The sequence below is a fragment of the Schistocerca americana genome, chromosome 5 (assembly GCF_021461395.2).
Source record: "Schistocerca americana isolate TAMUIC-IGC-003095 chromosome 5, iqSchAmer2.1, whole genome shotgun sequence".
In the NCBI taxonomy this organism is placed as follows: domain Eukaryota; kingdom Metazoa; phylum Arthropoda; class Insecta; order Orthoptera; family Acrididae; genus Schistocerca; species Schistocerca americana.
In genome coordinates this window covers 440,617,546-440,639,564 of record NC_060123.1, presented here as the reverse complement: position 1 = coordinate 440,639,564, position 22,019 = coordinate 440,617,546, and the positions used below count along the sequence as shown (strand labels likewise).

At 43.3% G+C, this 22,019-nt stretch overlaps 1 protein-coding gene across 1 annotated transcript in view; it reads right to left on the bottom strand.

Annotated features, from left to right (window-relative positions):
• Positions 1-2,259: 2,259 nt before the first annotated feature.
• LOC124616420 (probable beta-hexosaminidase fdl) overlaps positions 2,260-22,019 on the bottom strand; it is a 105,444-nt gene continuing 85,684 nt past the window's right edge. Inside the window, exons 8-10 of the mRNA XM_047144727.1 lie at positions 13,932-14,129; positions 7,898-8,143; positions 2,260-4,450 (exon numbers count right to left, since the gene is read on the bottom strand). Coding sequence (XP_047000683.1) covers positions 4,199-4,450; positions 7,898-8,143; positions 13,932-14,129 — 696 coding nt within the window. The 3' untranslated portion in view covers positions 2,260-4,198. The remainder of the gene's footprint in view (positions 4,451-7,897; positions 8,144-13,931; positions 14,130-22,019) is intronic.

Below are 22,019 nucleotides of genomic sequence, written 5' to 3'. Positions count from 1 at the left end.
TCATTCCAAATTTCCTTGGGTGGTGCTATACCTCACAGTGTGTTAACGAGTTGAGATAATTACAGTGCTTGGTTTCAGGTTATGGATGTGGATAAACCGATCAGCGGTCCGTAACATATCACCACCCCTTTTGCATTGTCCCAGTTCCACCAGACGTACCATTGTTTACTTAGTATTCGGTTTCCAACATCAGCACAGACCGTGTACTATGTTTGTTCTTCGATAAATTTCACCTGGAACATAACCACCTGCTGTTAGGAGCTCTCTAATGGAAGGTTGTCTCAGTCTTACAAGCAGACCACCTTGCAGTCAAATTTTTGTAATTTTTTTGTATTTATCGTAAGTTAAATCCAGAACTCATATCAATCACCAAAAGCAGTTCCGTTACAGTTCCCGAAAATCCTCGAGAAACTGTTTTAGAAGTTCTCCAAGCGTGTTTAATTCTCCAAAATTTTAGCGATTTTTCACGACGGCTACGTTGAATAATGGTAACTGGTTAATCAATGGATCGTTGGTTAGAATCTTGCTATGGAAATTTTAGTTTTATGTTTTCGTTCCGTTAGAATACTTATGTCATTTAAATATTCATCAAAAATATGCTAATTAAGATGTATCCAATAATTTTATTAACTTTTTGTTTCTAATTAGATGCAGTATCACATGAAAAATTCCAGTATTGACAATTATCGATATTCTATGAAGTATTATTCATATTTACGTTTTTAAATTTGAACAATATTTGTCAGTGTCTTACAAATTATGAATTTGTTTGCAATACGTATTATATAATTAGAAACAAGACGAATTTTTTGTACAGAATTATTAAATGTGTGTTAATTAGCATATATTTGGTGAATTTTATATTTAAATTTGAATTTTAAATTTAAATTGTGTAGGTATTCGAACTGAAATCCAGTTAATTAAAATTTGCTGACTGGTATTTGAATTCTGTATTAACGTCATATAAATATAAAAAAATTACAAAAATCTTATTGCTGGCTGATGTCCTCAGTAACGAGATGCCCTCTCACGCTTGCAGTTCGGCCACAGTAGGTAAGAACCCGATCATAGCGGTAAACTGTGGATAATTTAGGTTGCAGCAGCATGCCCACACAACTTGTTTTAATCTGTTACTACCCAGTAAGACCATCCGCTGAGTGCAGGGACATTTGAATACGACCCATCGACATCGAGGTCATTAGGGACCTGCAGCAAGCTCGGATTAGGGAAAGCTGGGGAAGGTAATCTGACGTGTCCTTCCTAATGGACCATTCCAGCATTTGCCTGAAGCGATTTACAGAAATCGGAGAAAACCTACATCTGGATAGCGGGACACAGGTTTGAACCATCGTCCTCCCGAATGCGTGTCCAATGTGCTATCCACTGCACCACCTCGCTCGGTAACTAAGGAAAGGAGTGGAATATATCCTTGTGGGTTACTAGTGTATTAACAATTACAAAAATGTACGAAAAATAGTATATTTAATAGATAATTTTATAAATTTATTTACAAAAATGTATGTACAAAAATACATTTAATTGCACTGAAATTCCTGGTTGTTGTGCACCTACCACAGTGTCCAAATAGGGGCATGCAACAGAGGAAGTTTATGACAACGACGTCCAACTGTTTCTTTGGTAACACAGTACCACCACAATAAAACTAACATTCTGTGAAGTGACTTAAGGCGTCGTTAAGTACAAATGCACGTTACTTGTTCTTTTCATGACTTCAGTATAATTGCACAAACTGGACGAAATGCTGCACGTATTGGAATTAATATCCCAGCGCACCGCTTGCTATGCAGTTAAGTGTCTTGTGATACTGCCATTGCCTGTCTGCTTATAGCATAAGTTAAAACTTTCATGTCATTTTTTATCCAGCAAATGGGAATTTAGACTAACAGTTCTCTTTGAACAAAATGTATACAAATGCAGTGTCAAAGACGACATTTACGTATAATCAGAATAATTTACTGACTAGGAATTCCTAGAGAAATAGTGTATGTGTAACTGTTCCTGATCGCTGGCTCCATAACTCTAATCAGTGAGAATTTTTAATACTTTGGATGGCCAGTATTTTGTGTCTGATCATTGCCAATCTAACAATACTGTATTGAGCACTGTAGTTGCCATTACTAAATGGTGTTGTGCTGTGCTGTGTGTATGCTCCGAAATGAACTAATGAAGCGATTCTTGGCGCCGCATTTTTTCTGGCCACAGTGGGTGACTACAAGAACATGGCAGGGCAGTGCAGGGCAGGGCAGGGCAGGGCAGGGCAGGATTCAAATGGGCAACTGTATGCATGTCACCTCGGCTAAACACCAGAGATGCTATAAAGCTTATTATCCAAGTGTGATGGTAGCTATTCTGTAAACAATTAGATGTCTACCATTTTCGTGCTCTGATACGGATATAGATGCTCTTTATGTTACTTAGCACCTAGCTGCATGAGAACCCACTCTGTCCATATGTCTGCCCATGACTGCTGCCATTGCCACGAAATCTAGGCTTATGATGACGTCATCTGATACTGGATCCACGCGTTTTTACACTCAGCTACTTGCTATGCAATACACATCAGTATAAATAGGAAGGCAAGTTAACACCTTTCTCAGAGTGAACCCGAACTCAGTGAATGTCCTCTAACAACTTACGAAATTTTGTAGTAGTATTTTGGTTTGAGGAATCTGTCTGCTCTGGTGGATCAATGTAGAATATTTGCATTTCGATTGCTTACCCACATTTATTTTGTTTCTGTATGGCACTGAAAATATGACCAACCTCTGCCGCTGAGCTGTGGTGCTGGACTGAGGTAAGTCGGTTTGAATCTTTGTGGAGGACAAAATCTTCACTGTCAGTATTGGGCCAGTAAGGGGGGGGGGGAGAGATTGTGGCGTAACAATTGTTTATCACCAGACTTTGCACCATTGTCCTGAATTAAATTCCATTCATACATCTCCATAGCCTCATGACACAAGGGCATGTGACACTGTTGGGAAGTTAGATGCACTTTTGGTGTGCCAGCGCCTGGTTTCTCACTCTAGATCTATCCTCCTATCACCCCCCCCCCCCTCCAACACGAAACATAACACACTATCCTGTACACACACCCATTAAACTCACCTAAGCTCTAGAAATACAAATGCTACACAACTCTCTCATATCCACGAGGAAATGGGGAGGGGTGGGGACAATCTTTGCAGATAAAGATCCATACTAATAGGCAGTTTTACCCACCCCATGGTAAATCCCATACATTTTTTACTGAAAAAATCTGCACAATTGTGCAAATGTTGTAAATATCGACAGTATGTTTTTAAAACATACTTGTTCTACTCTCTCTCATGGTACTTACTGTCGATAATAGTAATGTCCAGTATACTCTTCCTTCTTAAGCTTTTATTCAGTGATGTTAGTTTCTGTTGGTTTTCCCCTGCAGTGATGGCTGCACGTCAGAAGTGATACACAGCCGAATGGATAGTTTTACTGATTAAAGAGGTGGCCAATATGCAGCTCATGTATGGGTTCACTGAATGCAATGGAAGAGTGGCAAAACGGCGCTAAGCTGAGCTCTTCCCACAGTGGCGGCATTCGCGTTGCAGTATTCAGTCTTTTTCCTTCTGAACGTCGTTGAATTCTTTTGTTTCGCCCGTTTTAGTGATTACATGTTACACACTTTCGATGTTTTGGAGCTACTTTCACTGATGCAAAGTTAATTGAGGGGGAGGGGTAATAAGCCGAATATATTACCACCTCAACATCAATCTGTAAATGGCCACCAGATAGAATGGGTCTCTTACACCGAAATACTCAAAGTATCCCTAAACAACTTACAAAATTGTTAGACCTCAGGTTCACCCAGTACACAAACAGTGATAAGATTCACCTTTCTTCACAGCATCGACATTAAAAACCACATCACAGAATGTTTGCCACATATCACAAAGATTTTCCTTTATTTCGTTGTTGGTCCCACTTAATGAAATCGGAAGCAGCCTAACAATCGTGTCTTTTTAACATGCATTACACTTTCGTCCCACCACTCGTTAACATGCTACATACAACTCGCTGATCGGAGGACGAAATTAAGGAGAAAAAACATGCGTAAGTTTCACTGAGCTGCACGCTGAACTGAAGCTGGCAGTGTATCGTTCCTGCACGTTTAGTAACCAGTTTCGGCGGCTGCTCGCTGTCGCTAGAAGCAGGCGCCGGGGTTGAGGTGGCAGTAGCGCGGCCACATGGCCTCTGCGCGCACGCCGCGCGCCACCAGCCGCTCCCTGTGGTGCGACAGCCGCTGGTAGGCGCGCCGCAGCGTCGGCTCGTCCCGCTGCGGGCTGCCCGGCGGGGGCAGGTCGGGGTGCACGCCCGCCGGAGGGTCGCTCCACAGACGCTCTGCCAGCGCCGCGGCGCGCGGCCACAGCCGGACGTCCAGCGTCTGGTCGTCCACCTGCCGAGAAAACGAAACGATAAAAGCAGATTCTCACTGTGTTACGTGACATAGCGAATTGGCTATCTGGTCACGAGAGAGGGCGGCAACGAGGGTGAAGGAGGGGGGGGGGGGGGGCAAGCTATCCGAGAGAGTGAAGGAGGGGGTGGGGGGCGGGCAAGCTATCCGAGAGGGTGAGAGGGTGAAGGAGGGGCCACACTATCCAAGGAGGGGGAGGCGAGAATTGTTACTGATGTCAGTGTTACTGACCACGAGGAGCAGATAACTGTGGCAGTTCAAATGGTTCAAATGGCTCTGAGCACTATGGGACTTAACATCTATGGTCATCAGTCCCCTAGAACTTAGAACTACTTAAACCTAACTAACCTAAAGACATCACACACATCCATGCCCGAGGCAGGATTCGAACCTGCGACTGTAGCGGTCACGCGGTTCCAGACTGAAGCACCTAGAACCGCACGGCCACGCCGGCCGGCAAGTGTGGTAGTGCATATAGGGAAGGTGTCAGTGTATAAGTGTATGTTGATAAGCGGAAGTTAACTCAATGGTGCACAAATTATGAAAGGGGCGATTTAATGCTGAGTGAAGCAGAATTCACGTCTCTGCCCCATAGCAGAATAAGTAAAATTCACGATTACTTTATTGATTATATAGATAACATTTTTCTGCCAGCTGTTTGCTCAGTACTATCAATCATGGGAAAAAACGCCGTATGTGCAATAATCTTCACAGACTTTATCACAAAATTAAATTCCAAGCTAGCAAAGAAACTCTGGTCAGGGTTTTAATTTAAAAGGTGCCACAATGAACGAGTCATTACCTACACACGAGAGAACGTACTGGCAGAAGAAGCATATTACATTATATTTTTTACCAACTACGAAGTATATAATTAAAGTTGCCATTTATTTATTTTAAAGACGAACACTACACTGAATAAATGTTCCAAAGTGACAGTGGGCCAAGAGTATTGTCAAAGGACGTTTCACTGGTGTGACTGCAAAATTTTATTGTGAGTTCTCTATGCTTGACAGGACGACGTCGGACAACCATATAGAAATGGACAAAAACATTGAAAATACGCAGGGACGAGGATAGCCGAACTTCTGGCATTGATCACAGAACACCAGCCATCTCTTCTTTGTTCTATTGACAAAATTTGGGGAGAAAATGGTATTCGCTTTGCTGTTGCCATCACATCTACAGCTAAATCCTCTAGAACTGTACTGTAATCCCATGTAGATTAGGATCTGTAGTCTCAGTACTCAGGATTAACAGTGAGACCATAGGGTGCGTACAGCGTCGGACTGATACACTGTGGGCCATACTCTTAGGCTGGATGCTTGTTTCATAAGACTGACTTTATTTTTGCTAGCATTTAAGTACTTTCGTGTGTATGACCGAATATAAGTGCTAAGACCGTTGAGTAAATTAAACGTTTTTATAGCTGCGAAACTCATATGAGAGACTAGTACAGCAAAATGTTCGTGATTTAAGTTCCTCCTTAAACTTATTGAAAATTACATGCCACTCCAGTAAGATCTTTCATACTGCAATCATGATGGGATAACAGTTAATCGTAATTTTTCCTAGAATGATTATCATCCTAGACATGATTAATGTTAACATTTGTATACCCCTGCAGTATATGTAGTATGATATGCATTGTATCTCTTTCACATTACTTTGTAATTAATACAATGAATGCGATTATCAGCTGTCATCAAGTGACAGTGAAAGAAACAAAATGAAAAAGGAAAACCTGTTTGTAGAAGGATATAATGCACGAACATCAGCGTAGTAACTTGCAACTTTACACACAATGCTCTCGCACTGTGTCAGGCAGCGATCATTTTAACAGGTCGTAAGTAAATTCGGGTCACCGACATACCTTGGACAAAACTCCACTAGGACGAACAGAGCTGAGTGATATACCGGACATCTTAAATCACATCACCATTCAGTCCATTGTCCAACTGCCATCCCCGACCCCACACCCTCCCGCTGTCGGAAGGTTTTCCAGCTTTGGAGTTCATTCCTGTACAACATGAACTGTTAAGTCCTACCAGAGTTGATATTTCCCTGTACTGTTCATAATTTCGCAAGAATCGCTGCCGAATAACCCATTTATCAACGCAGTCAGAGCATCTACGGCGTCTATCCTGGAAGTTCTGAGACACTTTTATTCCTGGTGTACAAGGGACATCAGAGTAGGAACTACGGTGGCATTTTGAACTGACAACTGCAAACAACAGGTGTGCAGTCGACCAGTCAGTCGTGACAAGGCAGTATTAAAGAATTAAAGTACGGCCATAGTGTGTCAACCCTGTTGTGGCAAGTCGCAATGGGGCAGTAACTCCAAGTCAAGCGTTCAAGTCAGAATGTTCTGAAGAGAAAAGTGTATGCAAAGTTTGTCCCGCACACCTTTATTTCCCAACAAAAACGACACATGGCCACCTGCCGCGATTTGATTGATGTGCAAAACCGGGGAAGAAGAAAAAAAAAAAAAAAAAAAAATCACAGGCGACTAGTCTTATCGATACGAACCTACCACAGAACGACAAAGGGTAAAAATTGAAATGGAGGGTCAAACGCTTTGACGACGTAACAAATATTGAAGAAAATAAGTGTCAGCTGAGCAACATCCCAAAAAGGACATTTATTTCACTTTCACATGGTTGTATGAACGTTCATGCATGACACTCAGGCGGCCGGGGACGTAAGGGGGGAGGGGTCGAGAATAGAGACTATTTGGAACTCTTGAAGCATTTAAACCATCTTGTTGACATTTCTTTATTTTTCATTAAACCAGCCTCTGAACTTTGACTGATGGGGTATAGTGTGTGCAATTTGCTGATTTTTCCTTGGGGTAAATACAGGGTCTCCCAGAAAGAGGAATAAAAAACTTTTATATTTCAGTACCTATTAAAATTTGTAAGTTTGTTTGTCCAACATTGTACACAGCAGCTCAAACATTTTGAGGCACAGTTCAATGTTAGCTCCGTTTATAGCTCCACAGATATCGAAACGGTACTCCATTTCTTGCCACATGTTCATGAGCAGGACAGGTGTTACAGCTTCTACTATGGCGTGGATATGTGACCTCTGATACATCTGCCCTCTAACACTTGTTCTGCATACAATGCAGTCCATAAGCCCCCCCACACACTGAAATCCAACGGTGTCAGATCGGGAGACCGAGGAGCACGAGGCAATGCGAGTCCCCCCATGGCCAGACCACTAACGATTTAGGCTGAAGAGAGCCCCCAGGCTCTGGGTGGCAGACGTTCGCTGTGGCGTCCCTAATAGTGAGCTGAGCGCACAGAAGCAACGGAGGACTTCTTACGAGCACACTACGTTGTTTTGTGGAAACCGCCAAGGCGCGCGTCATCTGCCATCAGGGTGGAAAAAACAACTAGACAGGTTTGTTTAGTTCTGTCGGCTGACCTTTTCGGACCAGAGGCAGGCCTCTCCGCCCAGCAGCCTGGAGCGCGCGCCCGACGGGAAGGCGGCCCAGGGCCGGTGCGAGTAGACGGTCTGCCACGTGGCGACGGGCCCGCAGGGCCCGGCGCCCCCGCTGCGGAAGTCGCCCCAGCCGCAGTCCAGGTACCACGCGTCCACGTGCGACACCACGGCGCGGAAGCCCGCCAGCAGCACGGGCAGCGTCTCGTTCCACTTGCTGCCGCCCCACACCTGCTCACAACAAAATACACCACCATCAAGCGCTGCAACACCAGCTGTACGACTCACAGTAAGTCTACCACTAAACTGATGAGCGAGCAGTGCTCTTTCGGCGGGAGGGGGAGGGGAAGGGGGGGGGGGAAGTCGTGGGAAGGTGGGGAGGGTGCTAAGGGGAGGGGAGTGGCTTTCCCCGGAAGAACCCTACTACTGCTCTACTGCCTGCCACGGCGTGCCAAACTGCTCGCGAACACAATGTGCGCGGCATGTGAAGGCCGAAGATCTGCCTGTCTCTGCTTTGCTCTGTTGTCACACAAAAACAAACACACACACACACACACACACAAAAAACAAACACACACACACACACACACACACACACACACAAAAACAAACACACACACACACACACACACACACACACACACACACACACACACACACACACACACACACACAAAAACAAACACACACACACACACACACACAAACAAACACACACACACACACACACACACACACACACACAAAAACAAACACACACACACACACACACACAAAAACAAACACACACACACAAAAACAAACACACACACACAAAAACAAACACACACACACAAAAACAAACACACACACACAAAAACAAACACACACACACAAAAACAAACACACACACACAAAAACAAACACACACACACAAAAACAAACACACACACACAAAAACAAACACACACACACAAAAACAAACACACACACACAAAAACAAACACACACACACAAAAACAAACACACACACACAAAAACAAACACACACACACAAAAACAAACACACACACACAAAAACAAACACACAAAAACAAACACACACACACACAAAAACAAACACACAAAAACAAACACACACACACACACACACACACACACACACACACACACAAACACACAAACACAAACGTACGTTCGGCCGCCAGGTTGAAAGTCTTATTTCAGGTGACGCCACATTCACGTTGGGAGACTTGAGTGTCGGTGGTGATGAGATGACGATAACACACAGCCTACGAGCGGAGAAAATCTCCAACCCTGCCAGGAGTCGTACCCGGCCCCGCTGCATGGTAGGCAAACGCGTAACCATTCAGCTGAACAGGCGGACAGTCCTTCTCGCGAGTACTCGCTACTACGAGACTTTTCATTTAGCACTGCGGTGAGGCGTTTATCGGTCGAGAAGAGAGAGTTCTGTTCAGCAGAGTCTGGTCAGCGCTGTTACCCTTCGCTATTTGTTCGCAGGTCCACTGGCTGTTTGCACACAAAGAGGCACTCCAGCGAACTATCGCACAGACCTTTAAAAATGAATGCAAGGAACAGAATAGATGACTATTCCCAATCTCTGTTATGCAGTCGCATAATCCACAGATATCACAAAATTCCTACGGAATAGGATTTTCAACGCCATACAAAAAAAAGGTTTAGTTCACGACGAAAGTAAAAAATTTCAACGGCTGACAGACGACATTCATTCTTTTGTGCATTGCATTCTGCACTACATTTGCAGGCGTGGAGTACGTGGTGGTACGAGTAGCAACTGTGGAGAAGTCGCATGTATTATTCCACAGTCAGTTGCAACAGTTTCAGTACGGAGACACATTACTGCGAAGTACGTTAACAGTCACGCCTGGAATGATTCCTGTGTTTTGCAGCTTGCTATTGTTCAATTTATTAAGGGAAATGGAGAATATAAATAAAAATTAGAAAATGGAGAATGGAGAATGGGTTGAAGACCTCGTATTTTAAGTCTACTTTACTTCATATCGCCCACAGTGAGACACTGCGAGGCTGCATTTAAAAAGAAAATGGCATTCGGGGTTAAATTCAAAGACAGTGCATTTCCTCACGCAGAAGTACCATTTCCACCCTGCTCTTTGAACACTCCTCGTATAGTAAGATTTGTTGCGTTTCTTCGCAGCCCATCAAAAATCTTTCACCTCCTAGAGGAAACAACGAAGGAATTAGTTATTAATTCTAAAGAATAATTGCACTGTACTGTGTTGGATGATGATGATGATGACTGCGACGATGATTATGATGATGACTGCGACGATGATTATGATGATGACTGCGACGATGATTATGATGATGACTGCGACGATGATTATGATGATGACTACGACGATGATTATGATGATGACTACGACGATGATTATGATGATGACTACGACGATGATTATGATGATGACTACGACGATGATTATGATGATGACTACGACGATGATTATGATGATGACTACGACGATGATTATGATGATGACTACGACGATGATTATGATGATGACTACGACGATGATTATGATGATGACTACGACGATGATTATGATGATGACTACGACGATGATTATGATGATGACTACGACGATGATTATGATGATGACTACGACGATGATTATGATGATGACTACGACGATGATTATGATGATGACTACGACGATGATTATGATGATGACTACGACGATGATTATGATGATGACTACGACGATGATTATGATGATGACTACGACGATGATTATGATGATGGTTCTGTTGGGCGCTCAACTACGCGCGGTCATCAGCACCCATACACAGTCCAATTTTTTCAGTGTCCCATCTAGCCTCTGTCACGAATGATAAAGAAAGGATGAGGACACACAAACACCCAGACCCCGGGCAGAGAAAATCCCCGACCCGGCCGGGAATCTAAACGGATCCCGTGATCCAGAGGCAGCAACGCTAGCCACTAGATCATACTGCGTTGGAAATCATATTTGAACACGCTCATCCGTTGAGGAGTGTATTGTAGATGAGCATGTATTCAGGTAACACGCATTCTTGCTCCATATTTGTATTAGATATCAGATTTCTGATCGGTGACGCCCGTTCTTACGTTAATGTAATTTACTGTCTAACGTTTTATTTCAGGAGGCAGTCGCCCCTGTGTTCTATACAGTGTTAATTCATTTCTCTAAAAATAACGAGTGGCCGGAAGTATCTGCACACAGCTTCGGCACTGATTTAAAGCGGACGCCCCGGAAGGACCGGGACAACGTTGTTGGACAGCCTTCAGGAGCACCTTGTGGCGTAGCTGGGTAGGCGGCGTGGGGACTTGCAGCTCGCTCATGAGTTTATATACAGACTACATTGGGAGTTCTAAGCAGGTCCTGAGTTCTTAACTTTGAACATGGGGGGGGGTTAACGTACTTACTGCATTATCATAAGCTCTACAAGCACTTTTTAAAAGGAACTACATGAACTGACGCAATCAGTCTAAGTCTAGTCGCCTTTTCCGGCCCAGGCAATAAAACTGGAGTATACAAACTAGAATAAAAGCTTAGTGCGGGGTGGTGAGTGAGTGCACAATACTGGCACAACTTTATAGAAGAATGGAAAAACTGACAGGAGCCGAAATCGGCGAAGATCAGTCAGGATTCCAGAGAAATGTTGGAACAAGCGAGGCAGTCTTAGGAGATAAGTTGAGGAAAGGCAAACCGATGTTTATAGCACTGGAGTAGAGCTTCGAGAAATATTTTGACGATGTTGACTGGAATACTCCCTTTGAAGTTCTGAAGGTAGCAGGTGAAAATCCATGGATCGAAAGGTTATTTACAACTTGCACAGACTGCAGTTATATGAGTAAAGAGCCACGAAAGGGAAGCAGGGTTGAGAAGGGAGCGAGACAGTGTTGTAGTCTATCCCCGATGTTATTCAATCTGTATATTGATCAAGTAGTAAGGCAAACAAAAGATAAATTCTGAGAAGGAATTTAAATCCAGGGAAAAGAAAAACCTTGAGGTTTGCTGATAACATTGTAATCCTGTCAGAGACACCAGAGAACTTTGAAGCGCAGTTGAACGGAATAGACAGTGAACTGAAAGGAGGGTCTAAGATGAATATCAACAAAAGCAGAACAAGGATAATGGAATATAGTCTAGTTGTATCAGGCGATGCTGAAGGAATTAGATTAGGAAATGAGACATTTAAAGCTCTTTACACTCATGAAGTAGTAAGTGTTATCGTCAGTGAATGTCAAATTGATTCCATATTTTTAGATTTCCAGAAGGCTTTCGACAGCGTTCCTAACAAGCGTCTTCTAACCAAACTGCGTGCCTACGGAGTAACGCCTCAGTTGTGCGACTGGATTCGTGATTTCCTGTCAAAGGTCACAGTTCGTAGTAATAGACGGAAAGTCATCGAGTAAAGCAGACATAATATCCGGCGTTCCCCAAGGAAGTGTTATAGGCCCTGTATTGTTCCTGATCTATATTAACGACATAGGAGGCAATCTGAGTAGCTCTCTTAGATTGTTTCCAGATGATGCTGTCATTTACCGTCTTCTAAAGTCATCAGATGCTCAAAAAGATTTGCAAAATGATTTAGATAAGATATCTGTATGGTGCGATAAGTAGCAATTGACTCTGAATAAGAAAAGTGTGAAGTTATTCACATGAGTACTAAAAGAAATACGCTAAATTTATATTTCGCGATAAGTCACACAAATCTGAAGGCTGTAAATTCAACTGAATAGTTAGGGATTACAATTACAAATAACCTAAATTGGAACGTTAACATAGATAATATTGTGGGTAGAGCAAACCAAAGACTACGAGTCACTGGCAGAACACTTAGAAGGTGCAACAGGTCTACTAAAGAGACTACTTACACCACGCTTGTCCGCCCTATTCTTGAGTATTGCTGTGCGGTGTGGAATCCGCAACAGGTGGGACTGATGGATGACATCAAAAAATTAGAAGAAGGCAGGTCGTTTTGTATTATCGGGGAATAGGGGAGATAGTGTCATAGACATGATACGTTAATTGGAGTGGCAATCATCAAAACAAAGGCGTTTTTTTGTTGCGACGGGATCTTCTCATGAAATTTCAATCAGCAGTTTTCTCCTCAGATTCCGAAAACATTGTTGGCACCCACCTACATAGGGAGAAACGATCAGGATAAAATAAGAAATCAGGGCTCGCACAGAAAAATTTAACTGCTCGTTTTTCCGCGTGCCGTTCGAGAGTGGAACGGTAGAGAGACAACTTGAAGGTGGTTCATTGAACCCTCTGCCAGGCACTTTATTGCGAGTAGCAGAGTAATCACGAAGATGTAGGAATTAATTTTGCTATTTCGGCAGCAGAATAATTGATGACGGCCAAAGTAGAGATTATATAAAATGTAGACTGGCACGCAATGGGAAGAAATGCGTTCCCGAAAGAAAAGAAGTTCGCTAACATCGAATATTGACTTTAGTGCAAAGACGTCTTTTCTGAACGTATTTTTATGGAGTGTAGACATGTATGGAAGTGAAAATTAAATAAACAGTTCAAGAAAGGACTAGAAGCTTATGAAATGTGGTGCTACAGAATAACGCTGAAGACTGGATGGGTAGACCACGTAACTAATACGGGTGCTGAATAGAAATGGGGGGGGGGGGGGGGGGGAGAGTTTTTGTCTCAACCTGATTAGAAGAAGGTATCGGTTGACAAGACACATTCTGAGACAAGGATAACCAATTTAACAATGGAGGGAAGTATAATCTGGTACACACACACACACACACACACACACACACACACACACACACACACACACACACACACACACATACATACATATATATATATATATACGCGGGCGCGTACGCGCGCGTATGTGTAGCAGATTCAGAAGGAAGAAAGTTGTTGTTATTCTGCGATGAAGAGGCTTTCACAGGATGGAGTAGCGTGGAGAGCTGCGTCAAACCACTTGGGACTGAAGGACCACAACAAGAGTGAGCGCCCACCTGTACGACGTGCGTGCTGGGGTCGAAGTAGCGGCGCAGGTTGTGCGGCGCGGTCAGCTCGCTGCTCCACACGAGGACTGCGGTGGGCGGCTTCCCCTGCGACGCCGCCACCAGCTCGCGGTGCGCGCGCCGCATGAAGCCGCCCCACAGAGACCACAGCCGCTCTCCGCGCACGCCGCCCCAGCACTCTGCGCTCACCTGCGACACAACACGCTCCGCTGTACCACACTGACACTGTGCTGGCCAGTAGTTAACCTGTAACATCCAACTCTATACGCATCACAGGCTGGCTAAAGGCTGCAGCTTACCGACACACAAAGCCAAGCCACTCCATTTGAACTCAAAGGATAGGAAGCATTGTGACATGACGTTAATAAGACACTGGATAACCCTGTGGAGGAGATTGTTTAACGTCACGCCGACATCGAGGTCAATAAAGACTGAGCACAAGCCTGCTGAACAAAGAACGGAGTAGGAAAGCAGCCGTACCCTTTCGAAGGAACAATCCTGGCATTTGCCTTACGTGATTTCCCTAAATCACGGAAAACCTAAAATGGACGGCCGGACGCGGGTTTGAACCGGTGTCCTCCTGAATACGTGTCCAGTATGCTAACCACAGCGCCACCTCGCTCGGTGGACATCCTGGAGCTTCCTATTTGTGACGATGTCCCAAGTGGTCCTGCGAGGAGAGCTTCTGTAAAGTTTGGAAGGTAGGAGACGAGGTATTGGCAGAAGTGAAACTGTCAGTCGTGCTTGGGTAGCTCAGATGGTAAAGCACGTGCCCGCGAAAGGCAAAGGTCCCGAGTTCGAGTCTCGGTCCGGAACACAGTTTAAATCTGCCAGAAAGTTTCGTATCAGCGCACACTCCGCTGCAGAGTGGAAATCTCATTCTGGAACCAATCCGAATTAATTATGAATACGACTCGCTGAAAAAGAAAGCCGTTTATCTGCTAAAATGTATGCACGACAAAATACTACTAGCTTTTCAATCCTGTACGAAAACTGGACTTAAGATTGTTTTGACAGAAAACAAATTTTCTACGAGACAGCGTAGTAGTTTCTGAAGGAAACCCAGTAAAACATTTTCTTTTGATTAGAAATAAGGTGATTTTTTGTCAGTTTTTGTAGCAGTTTTCGGGTTATTTTAATTTTCTGTGTGGTCATTAATAAAGCTTTAAATGTTCAAATCTAACAGTATCATTTTGTACAGGGCTGGGGATAGTACTGGTTTGGTACATGAAGTATTTTCGAACGTCCGAAGATTTTTCGATGATTTTAAGCCACTGGTGAGGAAAATCTGTAACGCATAAGCAATAAAACGCAATAAACTGTAATAAACTATTTTGTTAATTAACTGTGTTTCAGAAAGAATATACGTATTGTAATATCTTATGTTGTCAAAACTACCTATCATGCGTCACCGCTCGGTTGCTGGAGAAAAATACATTGTCTAGTTGATATTCGTTACCGCTAGATGTCGGTTGCCTTCTTTTTGCTTTATTACCGTGCCATGTTGCAAAATGGTTACTCCTCAGCAGAAATCATTTTGTGTCCACGAGTTTGCGAAGTGTAATTCAGTGATTATAGTTCATAGACGTTTCAGGACGAGGCACCAAACTCAATTGGTGGAACATTCGGAGATAGTATCGACAGTTTGTAGAGACAGGATGTGTATGAAGGAAAGAATCCTGAGCGACTCATAAATACGTGTAGGAAGATTTATAGTTTTATCTTTTATTTTTAATAAATACAAGCGTTCGAAACGTGTTTTTGAAACACCCTTTATATGCAAATACAGCGCTTATAATACAACGCATTTCTACGCATCAGTTTTATACGCAAACGCATGATTTTTCGCACATAAAACCCAAAAGATGGAAATTTTGATAACACTTGTTATGATTACTTTAAGAATAATTTTTTATCATTATGTTTCATTTTAAACCGTCTCAGCTCGAGCGATTCGCATAAAACCGGACTTTACATAAACTTTATGTGCAACTTTAGACCGTTCTATTGTGGCGACGGACAAAGCTTTCACAAAACAGGACAACCATGAACTACATGTATTTGTCTACTTTCAAATTTTGAATCGATCCGCAGAAGTCTGAAATATAGAACTGCCGCGCTTCAAAAACCTCGCAGAAAAACTTTTTTGCACGTAAAATCTAATCAGTATTTTTTTCAGACGTGACACTTATTTTAAACCAAGGTCCAGTACACCGGTGGACCAAATCTGAACCATCAGTCTCGTTCCTTCCGGACTTGTGTAAGTTACTCTTCTTGCACGGAAAATCCGAACGGTGCACATACAAATGGTGTCATTATCTGAGCGTTAGTTTTAGCCCAATTAAAATCTTTTGCAAAATGAATTAATCGATACGCACAATTTGCCTGTGCACCAGCTCCGGTACGTCTTCCAAACCTTGCTTGACATACTGTGATATAGCTACAGTAAAACAGATGTTCGAATGGCTCCACAAACTTCCGCTGATCAGGGCTGGACCAGAGCTTTTCTCCCCTGTTTCTAGCTCAAACAGGAACAGACCCCCAAACCGTATTACTGCACGCTCGAGCACCTACCACCAGTATAAAAACCGGCCTAAACATCCAGGCTTCAATCTGCCTCTACTTACGTAGGAGACAGTGATAAAAATCCACCTACCTTAAAGACTCTGCACTGACTTCCTTTTCAGATGGAGAATTGCCCAAGCAACCTTGTATTTGAGCCAGAACACCCTGAACCATCTAACACATCGTGCACAACATATCCAGGAAATGCAAAGGATTTCTTGACATTCTCTCCAGATACTGGTGACTGAGCTGTAACCAGTACTGGCCAAAACTAGAAAAAAGGGGTAACAAACATGACAGGAAACAAAAGCTGTGTCAGATATGGGCCTTGCTGTCTTACGATAGTCATCCGTCTTGACACTACAGAAGATAATCCATACGGTTACTACTCCTTCTTATGCGTTCTTTAGCCCCCACCCACCCTGAATCACCAACTCGAGCCAATACACATTCTACGCCTGATTTCATTACACGCATTCAAGACACACACACACTCCTTTAACGTGTGCACGTTGCCGATGTGTATGCTACATGCCATCGCCTTTAAATGTCCCGACAGCCAGAAGTCTGAGACTAAGGCCACCTGAAAAAGGAGGCCACGCTGCTAGGCCACATCGACTGATTCATCTGTCAATAAACGTTTGTTGGAGTGCTACCGCACGAGGGGTAGGAAATGGGTGGGACCCTGTCTGTCATAAATCACTTCCTTTGTCCTCCACTAAGAGCAGCTTTCCCCAATACTGCGGGTATTTGTCGCACAGAAGTTGGTGATTAACAGTGTCTTTTATTGTCTGGTAATGAGGATTGTCCTATCAGTAGCAATCGTTGCTATCACAGCTATTAAAGCAAAACTGAAGCCTTGTTTCGACGACCTCTAGGAATTTGCACCTACCAAGACGTGGTTGCTGTCTTACTGTATCAGCCCAGATCTGTACGAGTCTCACTACGTTTAGGACTTCTTACGCTGAGCATGGTAAGTGACAGTTAATGCAGTTAGCTACATAAAGCAGAATTCTATGTTTGCTGTTTCTCGCCTGGAAAATTAAGATCCATTTCTCTGTTTATTTTGTTCACATTCCAAGTAAACACTAATGTAGATCTGGTGTCAGCACGAACTCTAATCAGTATCTTGGCCACAGCTAATGAAGGGGAGACATTTGCAAGTGCTATCTCTAACAGACTCATGGAGGACCTAGTACAGAGAAAAAACAACCAATAAGAAGCAAGCAACGAACGTAAACATGGGGGAGCCTACGCTACTTATACTGACCGCTTTCCATACAAGTAAAATACATCATATCTGATCAAGTATTTGTTTCCAGTATTTTTATACACTTTTTCTAGTTTTGGGAAGTATATTCCCTGTAAGAACATGCAACATTCTTTAAACAGCCTGTATACACGGAGAGGCACGTAAGTTGTTCACATAAAATAACATTTGACTTCAAAAAAGTTATTCGCCCATTTATAAGAATAGTGCCCGTTGGTCATCAAACAAAGCCACATATTAGTAGCCACTAACATAACAATAAACAAGTATTAATTTTTAAAAATGGAGGTACAGTATTTATGTATCAAAATGGATCGACTTTAAACAAATTCACTGGTGGCTGATAGATCTGATAAGTTACGGGCTGTTGCGGCCTTTTGAAACTGGTGCGCTCTCCAACAATAGTGCCACCGTGGCATGTGGATGCCAATCTCGACGGAAAAATTGCACCACGAGACAAGACACATAATCAGGCTGTAAATCAGGCGTGACTTGAGGAATCAGTCCAGAGAGCCAAATCATTGCTGTTAATTTACTCTGTGTGCGCATCTCGCAAATGTTTCAATTGGCTCTGAGCACTATGGGACTTAACATCTGAGGTCACCAGTCCCCTGGAACTTAGAACTACTTAAACATAACTAACCTAAGAACATCACACACATCCATGCCCGAGGCAGGATCCGAACCTGCGACTTTAGCACGCGTCTCGCAAATAAGAATTCACGTACATGCTGAAAACATGTACATTACTTTTTATGTTATGAGACTACCAACTTCAACGTAGGATTTTACTTTTTAATTGTTCAATAAAAAAATTAATTGCCTCCACCGAAGTCGCCCAATTTTTTCATCCATATTCGTGACAGTGATAAAAAAATGGTGAGCTTGTCGGTTCGAAACCGGCAACGGCGCTATTTGTGTAAATAAATATTATTATCTGTGGTTGGTTGCTATTTTCTTCTCTGCAAGAAGAATTAACTTCTAAGTTTACTTTACGGACCTAGAGCCAGGTCCTTTGCCTGCTATGGCACTCTTAACATTCTTAATAAAATATTTGTTTCCTAATGTGTCTGGCTTTGTAGCGGTGAGGCTTTAACACTACGGCATCAGAATACCTTCTAAGTTTTCTGGCTATATATCAGTTGTGTGCAGACAGACCTTTCCATCCTCCAGACAAATATCGGATTTGAGACATTAAACGTTTTTCATTTCCACTCTTCAACAGATTTATGACAGGTCATTTGCCCTTAAAATTACACCTGTTACTCAGCTCTCGCAAATGACACGCTGTTAATGTTGCATCAGCACCGACAGTTTTAATATAGCGCTATGTATTTGCATATAGATGATTAGGACATTAGCATAAATAACTGAAAAAATGAACACCGACCTCAGTCATTAAGTTGTAATTTGATCTAATGTTGGATGTATGTTAATTGTATCAACTAAAGCACTTATGCTCATCTCTAACAGATTTAATCGTGCTTTCACTAAGCGATATTCGGTCGGTACGTACCGTACGTGTACCTACTTCGATGTGAGTAGGTTTCCAACCCAGGGTAACAGCTTCGAAGTACCTCTCGCACGCGAGGAATGATTATTCGCGCAAGCTGGATAACTTATCGCCCGTCCGTTTATGGCGTTTAAGCCACACCACTGCCCACAGTTATTAGATTTTATGTTGGTACATTTTAGTGCACAGTATAGGAAGATTTTACTATGGGAGGCTAGCGAGTGGGTGGGATCACAAGGCAGACTCATCAAACGACGCGCCAAATGGTCACATAACCTGCAAACGACCGGGCGAGCAAAAGCCGTATCGTACTGGAGCACAGAGAGACTGTAGGGATTCACCTGCCACGCTGGGCGCCGAGAAGCGCATATTTTATTATGTATATATGCTGCTTAAATATTAATATACAGCTGTAACTGTGCTGATGACGTTACTTCCACTGAAAACTTGTTAATAATTTCAATATCAATCAATTCAGCAGGAAATGATTATTACAAATTTTAGTTACTGTCAGTACTTATTGATGGAAAGGGTGGACCAATAACATATGCGCCCTGAGAGGACAGGCGCAAAAGTGCTAAGATAGCTCACTACTAATCTACGAGACGATTAGGAGGAGGAAATATTTTGAATCCGCCTTTAAATTGTGATATCACGTTAAGACTGAATAATTCGTTAGAGTTGCCTCGGATGACGTTCTTGTGCGATGTTGTGTTAATCCAAATCAGTCTACGATTGGTTTTCGAGGTGGCAACACTTGAATTAGTGTCAAGCGTAACTCTGCGTAAACATGGAATTACACGACTGACCATTAAAATTGCTACACCAAGAAGAAATTCAGATGATGAACGGGTATTCATTGGACAATGTATTATATTACAACTAACATGTGATTACATTTTCACGCACTCTGGGTGCATAGATTCTGAGAAATCAGTATCCAGAACAACCACCTCTGGCCGTAATAACGGCCTTGATACACCTGGGCATTGAGTCAAACAGAGCTTGGATGGCGTGTACAGGTACAGCTGCCCATGCAGCTTCAACACGATACCACAGTTCATCGAGAGTAGTGACTGGCGTATTGTGACGAGCCAGTTGCACGGCCACCATTGACCAGCCGTTTTCAATTGGCGAGAGATCTGGAGAATGTGCTGGCCAGGGCAGCAGTCTAACATTTTCTGTATCCAGAAAGGCCCGTACAGGACCTTCAACATGTGGTCGTGCATTATCCTGCTGAAATGTAGGGTTTCGCAGGGATCGAATAAAGGATACAGCCACGGGTCGAAACACATCGGAAATGTAACGTCCATTGTTCAAAGTGCCGTCAATGTGAACAAGAGGTGACCGAGACGTGTAACCAACGGCACCCCATACCATCACGCAGGGTGATACGCCAGTATGGCGATGAATACACGCTTCCAATGTGCGTTCACCGCGATTTCGCCAAACACGGATGCGACCATCAAAATGCTGTAAACAGAACCTGGATTCATCCGAAAAAATGACGTTTTGCCTTTCGTGCACCCAGGTTCGTCGTTGAGTACACCATCGCAGGCGCTCCTGTCTGTGATGCAGCATCAAGGGTAACCGCAGCCATGGTCTCCGAGTTTATAGTCCATGCTGCTACAAATGTCGTCGACCTGTTCGTGCAGATGGTTGTCTTGCAAACGTCCCTATCTGTCGACGCAGGGTTCGAGATGTGGTTGCAAGATCCCTTACAGCCATGCGGATAAGATGCCTGTCATCTCGACTGCTAGTGATACGAGGCCGTTGGGATCCAGCACGGCGTTCCGTATTACGCTCCTGAACCCACCGATTCCATATTCTGCTAACAATCGTTGGATTTCGACCAACGCGAGCAGGAATGTCGCGATACGATAAACCTCAATCGCGATAGGCTACAATCGGACCTTTATCAAAGTCGGAAACGTGATGGTACGCATTTCTCCTCCTTACACGAGGCATCACAACAACGATTCACCAGGCAAGCCGGTCAACGGTTGTTTGTGTATGAGAAACCGGTTGGAAACTTTCCTCACGTCAGCACGTTGTAGGTGTCGCCACCGGCGCCAACCTCGTTTGAATGCTCTGAAAAGCTAATCACTTGCATATCACAGTATCTTCTTCCGGTCTTAAATTTCGCGTCTGTAGCAAGTCATCTTCGTGGTGTATCAATTTTAATGGCCAGTAGTGTATTTGTTAAATGTGTCTCAGAAAATATTTGTGTGGGCTCATATTGATTATAAGATCATGTGAAGTATATTATTGTGACTTATGGGGGTGCTCAGGAACTAATGATTAATGACCGGGAATCTTGTTACGAATAATAACGACAGATTTGCTCTTAGAATCTTTCAAAATCTAGTGGCACTCCAATACTCTCCAATTGGAATTTTAGTAGCACTCATACTTTCCCCACATGCCACTTCGTTATGCAGTGTTTACTGCATGCACGTCAGCGCCTGCGGCCTGAGGAGAAGAAACCAACTGGGCCAACAGCCGCATTTTTAGGAGACGAGAGGTAAGCAGGTTGCCTCCAGTTATGCTAGGAACAGCGAGCGCGAACAACATTTACTGAAATCCACCGTGTTTGTTAACCCGGGCACATATTTTTCGCCAGCAGTGTTATATTCAGGAACCCGCTGTGTAATATTTGAGGGCAACATATTGCATCTTTGGAGAATTACACGTATCCTCATGAATACTTCATACACTCTCAGACTGGGCT